The sequence below is a fragment of the Psammomys obesus genome, unplaced genomic scaffold (assembly GCF_907164565.1).
Source record: "Psammomys obesus unplaced genomic scaffold, mPsaObe1.curated_primary_1811, whole genome shotgun sequence".
NCBI lineage: Eukaryota > Metazoa > Chordata > Mammalia > Rodentia > Muridae > Psammomys > Psammomys obesus.
The window spans coordinates 25,326,793-25,337,799 of NW_026592510.1; the positions used below are offsets into that span (position 1 = coordinate 25,326,793).

The 11,007-nt window shown below is 55.1% G+C and overlaps 1 protein-coding gene across 1 annotated transcript in view; it reads left to right on the forward strand.

Annotated features, from left to right (window-relative positions):
* The window catches only part of Dagla (diacylglycerol lipase alpha), a 54,973-nt gene extending 48,974 nt beyond the window's left edge, over positions 1–5,999 (forward strand). The window contains exons 16-20 of the mRNA XM_055614011.1: positions 260–332; positions 1,476–1,675; positions 2,536–2,665; positions 3,062–3,249; positions 5,023–5,999. Of these exons, the coding sequence (XP_055469986.1) occupies positions 260–332; positions 1,476–1,675; positions 2,536–2,665; positions 3,062–3,249; positions 5,023–5,983 (1,552 nt within the window). The 3' untranslated portion in view covers positions 5,984–5,999. The remainder of the gene's footprint in view (positions 1–259; positions 333–1,475; positions 1,676–2,535; positions 2,666–3,061; positions 3,250–5,022) is intronic.
* Positions 6,000–11,007: the final 5,008 nt, after the last annotated feature.

Here is an 11,007-nt window from a genome sequence, read left to right on the forward strand (position 1 = left end):
AGTGCTCACATCTCTCAAGGCCCCCTCACCCTCTTCCTAAGCACTCTAAGCACCCCTTCCCACTCTTAGTGGCCCTGTGGTGCGAAGACAGAGCCAGTGTAGGTGCTATACATTCCCGAGTGGCCTCTCTGACCTGCACAGCATGATCCAGGTGGTCTTGTCTTCTTGTTCCTGGGGAGCCAGGTGTTCCCACCACCCCCTTTTCCTCATGTCTCCTGGCCCATGACTGCCCCAAGCTGATGCTCATCGCCTTCCACAGGATTGGCCTTTCCCAGCTGGAGGGTTTCCGTCGGCAACTTCTGGATGTCCTGCAGCGAAGCACCAAGCCCAAAGTGAGCTCCCATTGGCTCCCTGACCATGGGGGGTCCTGTCTGTCCCCTACTGATCCCAGGGACAAAGTGCAAGAGGCCACAGCTGTGTTATGGATGATTCAGGCTGTCAGACCCTCAGTGTCCAAGCTCAGCCTATCCAGCCCCTGCCATTGTAAGGAGACTGAGGCACAGTGTGGGAGAGCCTTTGTGCACATGCTAAGCTGTCATGGGGTCATAACTGGAGATAAGGTGCTTCTCCCACATGGAGCTAATGTGAAAAAGGTGATCCCTGAGGTGTGGTGCTTTGAGTGGACAGAGAAGGACCTGTTGAGGTGTCCCAGGCTTGAGGAAGGCTGCTGCCCCATGTGTTCAGCTTATTCTGCTGGGGCCAGGAGAGAGCCAACTTGTTCTAACATGTACCAGATCTTGGAAGACCTTGGGGGCCCTTTCTATGCAGAGACCTTCATTGTCAGGCAGGTGGGGTGAGGCAAAGTTTTGTGGTCAAGCATCCTGTGGTAGGCCAAAAGTAGGAGTCCCTCTGTGGCTAGTCTGTGAGATAGCTGCCCACCCCGAGTTGGACCCTTACTGTCTTTCTACTGCCTGTCTGCATTTTTCCTAGCCTTGATGACCATAACCCTCTGTCAGAAGGGACCCTGGGTCAGGTGTCAGGCCATGGGTCACCACAGCTCTAAGAGACTGTCTCCCTGAAAGCCTAGTCCTTGGAAACAGCATCTGCTTCTCACAGGGCCAAGCCCAGGCATTCATCAGATCCAGGACCTAACTCAGCCGGTCCAGATGGGTCCTCTTAAGGCCTCTCCTACCTCTGCCTTGCACAGTGACCCAGAGTAGTTCCATCCCCTCACCGGGTGTGTTTCCTACCCACTAGATGAGGGCTTGACTAGTCTTCTAGGTCCTTGCCAGCTCTGAAATGCAACAATTTTGTGTCGTCTGTCCTTGGCATCTTATTGGCCACCTGGCTACCATACACATCAGCCACTGCCTCTTCAGGTGGGCACAAACCTTTAATGCTCCAGCCACTGCCCCCATCTCCAGCCCACTCCTCTCACCTGTTGAACCCTTCCTTGCAAGCACCCCCCTCCCCAATCCTATCCACCCAGCCAGAGCTGCTCAATTCTGTTCCCTTCTCTCCCTGGCCCTATACAGTGGCGGATCATCGTGGGGGCCACCAAATGCATCCCCAAGTCAGAGCTGCCTGAGGATCAAGTAGAGGTGACCACCCTGGCCAGCACACGGCTCTGGACCCACCCCAGTGATTTAACCATCGCCCTTTCAGCTAGCACCCCACTCTACCCACCTGGCCGCATCATCCACGTGGTCCATAACCATCCTGCAGAACAGTGCTGGTAGGTACTGATGGAAGTCCGGGCCACTCCTGTAGGTATGGGTCCAGGGAAGGAGCTGCTCAGGGCCGGACCAGCCTCTGCTGAGTTAACCACTGACAACTGGGGCAGAGGTAGAGACCATAGTCCAGGACCCAGCTGCCAGCCATGGAGAGAAAACCAAAGACCCAGTCCCCAGCTGTCCCCAGAAGGGCTCTGTGGTACACTGTGTATGCCTGAAGGAGCCTAGTTCTTGGATGCAGCTTCTGCCCCTCACACTGCCAGGCCCCGACATTCATCAGCTCCAGAAGCAGATGTCAGGGACCTGACCCAAAGGTGTCCAGGCCTGGCAGGTCCAGCTGGGTCAAACTGAGGCCTGTCCCACCTCTGACTTTGCACCCCACTGTCAGCCCTTCGCTGGTGTTTCCCAAAGCAGTTCTCCCTGTTCTTGGTGCATTTAGGAGTAGATAACCTGTTGTAGCCATCTGGCCCTGGGCCAGCTCGCCTAGTGTCCTTGGGTTATACCCAAGAGCAAGAACAGTGTGCTAGAAGGTAGCCCTTCCTTGCTTAATATGCTGAGAGCCTTGGACCCTGGGCTGTCTTTCTTAATGCAGGCTGCCCCTCCTGACAGAAAGCTGGGGAGCTGAGCCTTGCCCAGGGGTGGCAGATGTAGCCTAGACTAAAAGCAGATGGGAGGCCTTGCAGGGACTGCAACTAAGGCTCTAGGTCAGCCTTTCATAGGCTTCAGGCAAAATAGCCAGGCCTGGGAACATGAACCTACTGCCTAGGGTAGATGGGGACCCCCCAGATCACCTATAGATCCCTCAGCAAGTGCGCAGAGCAGAACTCTCTGACTCCCTTCTCCCTACCCGTGTCCCCCTCAGCTGCTGTGAGCAGGAGGAGCCCACGTACTTCGCCATCTGGGGAGACAACAAAGCCTTTAATGAGGTGATCATCTCGCCAGCCATGCTCCATGAGCACCTGCCCTATGTGGTCATGGAGGGGCTCAACAAGGTGAGTGCAGGTAGGGCCCTTCTGAGAGACAGGGGCCTGAGGCTCAGACGCTAAGCAGCCACAGTCCTGAGCTGGGCCCTGGGAGTCAGAAAGACTCTGTACATGACATGCTGCTCCATGGCAGGAAGGGTGGAATTCAGAAGATTCTTAGGAGCCGATCCCTGAGAAAGGCTGAACTGAGAGGCCCTAGAGGCCAGCTGGCCACTGCCAGATATGTAGTCAAGTGGGCCACTACCTTCCTGGGCCACTGAAGGACAGAAAAGAGTGCTCCAATGGCAAGTCCCCGGCCTTCCACAAGGAAAGGGGACCCACTGAACCGTCAGGCAGTTTACTCTAGGAGGCTACAGGGCTGGGCTGGCTACCTTCTCCCACCAGGCCCCTCCCTCCTGCCCCCAGGTGCTGGAGAATTACAACAAGGGAAAGACAGCACTGCTCTCGGCGGCCAAGGTCATGGTGAGCCCCACTGAGGTGGACCTCACTCCTGAGCTCATCTTCCAGCAGCAGCCACTGCCCACGGGGCCACCGCTGCCCACCGGCCTGGCCCTGGAGCTGCCTGCCGCAGACCATCGCAACAGCAGCGTCAGGTGAGTCTCATGTCCCCACTCCACCCCAAGGGAGCTCGGGTGCAGAGCCTGCAGAGGTGTTCCGTGTGCCTGTCAGGGCCCAAGCACATTCCCAAAGCTGTGTCCGTGAGCTCAGTGTGGGAGTCTAGCTCTGCTCAGGGTCTCGCTCTTCTGTAGCTGTCTCCCACCTTGTCACCAACATCTCGGGATTTCCCAGGTAGGATAAGAAGTTTCAAAGCACACACAGACCTACACACACCAGACCCAAACACCAATGTTCCCATTCCCACTTAGATCCAAACAGATGTTACACCGTGGTACTTACACAACTGTGCATCTCTATTGAGGCTTATGACAATATTGAGGCTTATGACAAACTTTACTCATGACTACACAGAAAACTGTCCACATAGGACACACAGCAAGGCGAGCAGAACACACACTTGGACAGGTGGTCATGCAAATGAATGGCTGCACCTGTGATAGCTCCACAGCACACAGGTGCATGTGGTCCACCTGCACACGGGTACCAAGGCATACACATACACTCACAGATGTGCACACACAGCATCCCAGGTTCTAGAGTGATGGTTCTCCCAGGGGAAGGTTGTTCTGCCTTCCTGGGACCCTGACTCCCAGGCCCTACATTATTGCTTCTAAATCTGGCTGCTGAGAAGTAGGAGGTGGTGTCACTGCTTGGCGGGGACCCCCTTGACACTTCTCCTTGTGTGTTTCCTGTGGTGGCCACTTGTATCCTGAAGAACCCAATGTCTGCCCTTAGCCACTGTGCATGAAGCAACCACCCATTTCCCAGCTCCCCCTTCCTTTCCAACAGAGCAAGGGGCTCCAGAGCTTGCTGCTCCTGTCCAGCATGGGGCTACCTCATGTGACATGTGGGAGAACCCTGGGATCAAGAAAGGATAGACAAGGCACTTGAAGATGCTGGCCTGAGCTTAGGGAGCAGAATCCCTCTTACCTTCTTCCCTGATCTCTTTCCTTCCCTGTCTCTCTGTCCTTCCCTCTGCTTCCCTCTGCGTCTCCCATTCACTGTGGCCTCATGAGTGAGCCACAGCAGCCAATCTCTTGATGCCTAAATCTCTTTTTAGTATCATGATAGATATGGATGCACAGGACCCAGAGTCTTCTGGGAATCTTAATGCCTTTCAGGGACCCCATTTCTATCTACCTAGTGTCAGCTTTTTTGTTTTCTATCTGCGCTTCTTATGAGTCGGTTTTACTTCATTTTATTTTAGATATATTTTATTATTTGTCTGCATGTATGAATCTATGTGAGTGTCTGTTACACATATGGTGTGGGTGCTCATATAGGCCAGAAGAGGGCATTGAGTCCCCTGGAGCTGGAATTACTGGGGGTTATGAGCTGCCTGACGTGGATGGTAGATCTCAACTCCTGTCCACATGATTGTGCAGGAAGCACTGGAACCTCTGGACTGTATGAATTGGTTTTTATTTTCATTTCTTTTTAAATTTATTTTTTATGTGTATGGGTGTTTTGCCTACCTGTGTGCCTGTATTCTTTGTACATGCTTGGTGCCCTTGGAGGTCAGAGGAGGATGTTGGATCTCCTGGAACTAGAGTTACAGATGGTTGTGGGTGCTGGGAATCAAACTCAGGTCCCCTGGAAGGACAGCCGGTGCTTTTTACAGCACTGAGCCATCTCTCCAGACTGAGTTGGTTTTCAAAAGTCAGGGTTTCCCTTCTAGCCTGGAGAATAGGGGCCAATCTCCTTTACTCTCCTGAGTCTTATCCTTTTCTTGCACTCTTTCTCTGTAGGAGCAAGTCTCAGTCTGAGATGAGCCTGGAGGGCTTCTCTGAGGGGCGGCTGCTGTCCCCAGTGGCTGCTGCATCAGCAGCCCGCCAAGACCCTGTAGAACTGTTACTGCTGTCCACCCAGGAGCGGCTGGCGGCAGAGCTGCAGTCCCGGCGGGCACCGCTGGCCACCATGGAGAGCCTCTCAGACACTGAGTCACTGTACAGCTTCGACTCGCGCCGCTCCTCAGGCTTCCGCAGCATCCGAGGCTCACCCAGCCTCCACGCAGTGCTGGAGCGTGATGAGGGGCACCTCTTTTACATCGACCCGGCCATTCCAGAGGAGAACCCGTCCCTCAGTTCACGCACAGAGCTGCTAGCAGCCGACAGCCTGTCCAAGCACTCGCAGGACACCCAACCCCTGGAGGCAGCTCTGGGCAGCGGGGGTGTCACTCCTGAGCGGCCACCAAGTGCAACCAATGAGGAAGAAGAGGAGGCAGCAGGTGGCGAGAGTGGTGGGGTGGCCCCACGAGGAGAGCTGGCACTGCACAACGGGCGCCTGGGGGACTCGCCCAGCCCTCAGGTGCTAGAATTTGCCGAGTTCATCGACAGCCTCTTCAACCTGGACAGCAAGAGCAGCTCCTTCCAGGACCTCTACTGCATGGTGGTGCCCGAGAGCCCCACTAGTGACTATGCTGAAGGCCCCAAGTCCCCTAGCCAACAGGAAATCTTGCTCCGGGCTCAATTTGAGCCCAATCTGGTACCCAAGCCCCCAAGGCTCTTTACAGGTTCTGCTGAACCCTCCTCTGGCATCTCACTCTCACCCTCCTTCCCACTCAGCTCCTCAGGGGAGCTCATGGACCTGACACCCACGGGCCTCAGCAGCCAGGAGTGTCTGGCCACAGACAAGATCCGGACTTCCACCCCAACAGGCCACAGGGCCAGCCCTACCAAGCAGGATGACCTGGTCATCTCAGCACGCTAGCACCTGGCAGTGGCTGCCAGCTCCTCCCTACCAGAACTCAAGACCCCGTGGGTACCTAATGCCACTCGGGCCCCAGTAGCTTTGAGGAGAGCCTCCCAGAGGCCAAGTGGTCTCAGGCCCTGGAGCACTGCTGCTGAGCAGGGGGTCTGCATCCCTACCTCAGCCTAGGACCCCCAGAACCAAGATGTCTGGGAAAAGCAGGGGTGGCTTTGGTATAGGGAGGAGCTTCCAGGTTGGCTGGTCAATCCTCAGCCCTCAGCCTGTGACTCCTCTGTGTGGGCAGCCTGGTATCTCTGTTCTGGGAATGGCACTAGGCAAGCTAGCTTCCTGTCACTGCCCTCCAGCTACTCTCCCAGAGCCGAGGCAGAAAGCAGCCCCCTCTCCACATCTTCTCATATGTCATTCAAGTTGGCACCCGCCCTGGCCACTATCCCCCAGATCTGGTGCCTGCTGGCCAGCCCCCTGGGGTGACCCCCACCAAGGTGGCCCACAGTGCTGTATATGTTTACAGAATCTGCTGGGCTTGGCTCAGGTTGTATCCTGGGCTCACAAGCCCCCATTCCCAATCATGTGTTTAATTGTCCCCTCTATATGGGACTTGAAGACCAGTGGGGCCCGAAGGAGGGTGGGGTCAGGGCCGCCCCTTCTCTGCCTGGTGCCCCTTATCTTCTTGGGTCCTGGCCCCTGGCCCTGCCTGCCTACCTGCCACTCCCTGGCTTCCTGGCTCACCTTCTACCCCCAGGACTCTGGCCATTCAAAGGGTGGTGGACATTCCTGTGACATCACCCCTGGCTGCAGAGTCAGAGCCCTGGGAAGAAAGAAGGCATCCCAAGCCCTGTCTCCTTGGTGTCCCGCCTGACCCCTTTATGTCACCCCACCATGCCTAGGCAGCTCTGGGCCCTGGGGTCTGAAACCAAACATGCCTCTGCCCACTTGTTCTCCTGGCTACTTAGCTCCTTTCTGGGTCTGGGCTCCACCTCCTACTGTGTCCTGATCATAAGAAGAGGGGCCGAGAGTAGAGTGTTGTGGGACCAGGCTGGAAACCCCTGCCTACTGCCAAGGAGAGGGGCCAAGGACTCAGGGGCTGTCCCAGGTTAGCCTGAGGCCTTCATAGGTTTTCCTATGGTTTGGAGAAGCAGGCCAGGAGGTAGGAACCCAGCCCTTTCCCCAGGCTGGGGGTCTAGGGGAGGTTGTGCATGGTAGTGTCAGTTGTTTTTGTGTGTGCACGTGCATGTATGTGCACCACTCCTGAGGAAAGGGGCTGCAGAGGGCTGCCCGCCCTCCCCACCTTGCCTGCCTCCTGCTCCTCCTAACCTGCCCATGAAGTAAAGCTTTGGGACAAGCCAGTCACTGGGATGTGCAGGCAAGCAGCTGCCCACCCTTGTGCCCTTGTCTCCTTGGAAGCATGGTCCCTTCCACCCTAGCCCCACTCACAGCCTCTCTGGGCTACCTAGGCTCCCCTGACCACCTCATGATCACCGGTACCTGGGCCTGAGCCCCAACTCTAACCCCCACAACTGGGGTGGCCTGGATAGCTATCCACTCTAACAGATGAGGAAACCTGGGGGCTGGGCCTCTCCCTTACTCTGTGACTCCCCCCTCAACAGACTCCTGGTCACTCTGCCTCCTGCCAAGGCACTGCCTCAGCCTAGCACAGAAGTAAGATAAAAATCAGTGATTTTTAAAATTCAAATCTTAGACAAACAACAACAACAACAAAAAAACCCTTAAATCAGACGAATAATCCAGTGAGCAACCCAGCTTGCAGCAAGGAGAGTTGTGGATCTGGCCTTCTAATTCTTCCTCTGCCAGGGTAGGTCTAGGGGTCCCCTCTAGGGTGTGCCCTTATGCCCAGGACTGAGCCATCAGGGACATAACCCCCACCCCCAAGGCTGCAGCCATACTGTGTTACAGGCTTGGGGCTGGGGCAGGCTTGGACTCAGCCCTAGACACCCAGGGCCAGCCCACCCCTCCCGTTCCCTCCTTGCCTGACCCTAGAAGGGTGGGCCTGCTGCACGTCCCCTTCACTCCATGCCACATATGGGGGGTCTGAGCCACCCCCTTTATCCCAGTTCAGATTGACCCCCACAATGTCCCCCAGACCCGCAGCACAAGCTCCCCCAGCCGTGAGCTGGCCTGTCCTCCCAGGGATCTGGGTGGCCTCCATATGCAACTAGTAGCAAACAGCCAGGCCCCCATAAACCCTCTGCACTCCATGTGCCATTCTCCCATGACTTTTTTTGTACTTAATGTATGAAAGATCCACACTAATATTGCTGTAAAAAGGAGAGACAAATTAATATAGCTTATTCTATAAATATATCTGTATATAAAGTTTTCTGTATATTGTATAGAGCTGTGTATAAACTGGATGTAGAAGCACACCTCTGCCTCATGTGGTCTTTTTTATCAGGTGGGGATGGAGGCAGGATAGGGACCTGGCCGCCAAGGTCACAAAAGGGTAAGGGAATGAGGACCTCTGAGACCATTTCCTAGATGAGCCAGAAAGCATAAGGGGAAACCTTGAGGACCCTTGGGATCAAGACTTTTGTGCCCCCAAAGACAGAAGGCATGTACAGCTGTGTAAGAACACCCTGTGGGTTAGAACTGTGTGGCTCAACCTTGGCACCAGTTCCCATGCTCTTGTTAAAATGTGAATGCTAGCAAGATGAATTAGGAGGTAAGTCAAGGCACTTGTCACTAAGCTGGAACACCTGAGTTTGCTGCCCAGAAATCATATGGTCGGTGAGAAGTGACTCCCATGAAACTGCCCTTTGACCCTCACACAACATGCACTGTGGTACATGCACCACCTCCCCACGGGGAAATACGTAAACATAATAAAATTGAAAAATAAAGCACAGATGTGGTTCACTGGCTTAGGGAGGGCCCTTCACTTTTCACTTTTCATGTGTCAGTATCCAGGCCCCAAAAAGCAATGAGGTACATCAAGCGTCCAGAAGTCCCCTCAGCCACTTGCTGAGTCCTGCCCATGTGAGATGTTCTGGGGGAGGGCTTGTGTCCATCACAAGTGCCCTTGAAGCATGGGAGCTCCTTTTCCCTCCTGGAGAGCTCTGAGACCTAAGGGTAGGTGACCTGACCCAGACATGGAACCAGCAATTGGAATACCAGGCTCATTTCATGCCCACCCACCCCTCTGCCTCACACTCATGCTGTGAGCTAGAGCAGGAATGGGAGTAGCACTGCCATTCAGAGGGGTAGCACTGAAGTGTTGAAGCCACAAGAAGCTCTGTGAGGGTTTGTAAACACCTGTGCAGCCACAGAGATCCCAGCCCAGCCTGGATCCGAAACACTGAGGCTGGGGAATGGCAGGAGCACCCAGGAAGACCGGCAATGCTGAGCATCCTGCCAGCCTCAGGCCCTGAATCTTCCACACAGCAGAGGGCGCTGTTTCCCCAACTAGTCTCACTATGCAGCTAAGCCCTGGCTCCAACTTCTTCCCACTCTGACTGCCCCCAAGTCCAGTATGAACCCACTTGATGAGGAGCTAGGGCTCTTGGCCTTGAAGGCTGTCTCCCCCTGACAGCCTCCAAACAGCAGAGGAAACAGCGTGCTCTGGGTCATACAAGAGGTACAGGCAGATGAAGGACCAACTCCAGAGGTTTGTCCTCCTAGCCTAGGACCCTCACCTGGTAGTGGTTTCCACCTTTCACTAGTCTGCAAATGATCCTGGCCCTAATGGAGCAAAATCAGAGCAAATGGCCTGAGAGGTGCTGTGGCTTGCTCAGGGCTGTACAGCAGATGGCAACCAACTCCACAGACGACAAAGTCTGATACAAAGGTATCCCTAGGCTCCTTTACCAGCCCCAGGGACCCCTGCTGTAAGGCAGGCTTGGGTCTCAACCTCTTCATGATGTCTGAGCCTCCTCCTTCACCCTAGGCCAGACATGAGAAGCCCTGGGGCTTGGCTGTTCTTTTGCTCTGTGGCCTAGTGGAATGGGGAATAAGGGGAAGGGCAGGGCTTGAGTGCCCCAAGTTAGGCCAGCTCTCATGAGATTCAAATGGGCCTGCATCCTGCCTGGTCTAACTTCAGGGCTAGCATGGATTTGAGCGAGGCCATCATCTTGATAATGTGGTGGGTCTTCCATCCTCAGCCCTTGGTGACCTGACAAGGCCAATACTGAGGTCACCAGCTCCCCCTTAGACAGCAGACATTTAGGCACGGAATTCAGGTGTGGAGTACGGAGGAGAGATCTTTGGGTAGCTGGGGTTTCAAAGGGGATGCTATTTCTCTAGCAGTCCCAGGAAACTCAGGAAATAAGTTCATCTTTGAAAGTTGCATGGCGTGACTGGGTGTTCACTTTGTCAGAACAGGCCTGACCCTGGCTGGAGGAGGGGCCGGAGTGCAAGATAACAATTGTCTTAGGGGAGTCTGCAGAGGAGACAAACCTCTGGGTGCATGAGCTGGAAAAGAATGGGCTGCTCAGTGTGGCCCCCTCCCCCCTCGGTGGGGCCCCCAGGCTGGAAAGAGGGAGCTGTGGTCAGTGCCCACAGCTGGGCCTCCAGCAAAATCCTACTCTATATACCTAAGAGAGGCAGCTCTGAGAACCGCCCCCAGAGGGACAAAACCTCATTGTGAGGCACCCGCCGGGCCTGGGCATCCCCTCCCCCAAGCACTCCTCCGAGGGCCACCACAAGCCTGCTGACTGGGCCACATCTGGAGCTCAGGCTCTGGCTGCCCTTCCCCCATGCTGGCCACTGAGAAGGAGGGAGGCAGGAGGGGCGACAGGAGAGCTCATAGGGTCTCACTAGACTACCTGCAAAGCGGGGCTCATACACTACCTTAGTCTGGGGGACACTGCCAGGAGGAGTCAAAAGTCCTAGGGTGGCCAGGCTAGTATCTTGATTTGCTAGCACATTCTCCCAATCTTCTGGGTTGTTTTTATGGTGTGTGTGTGTGTGTGTGTGTGTGTGTGTGTGTGTGTGTGTGCGCTCGCACTTGCACATGCTCTGTTTTGGGCTGTTTTTATGGTATGTGTGTGTTGTTTTGAGACAAAGTTTCA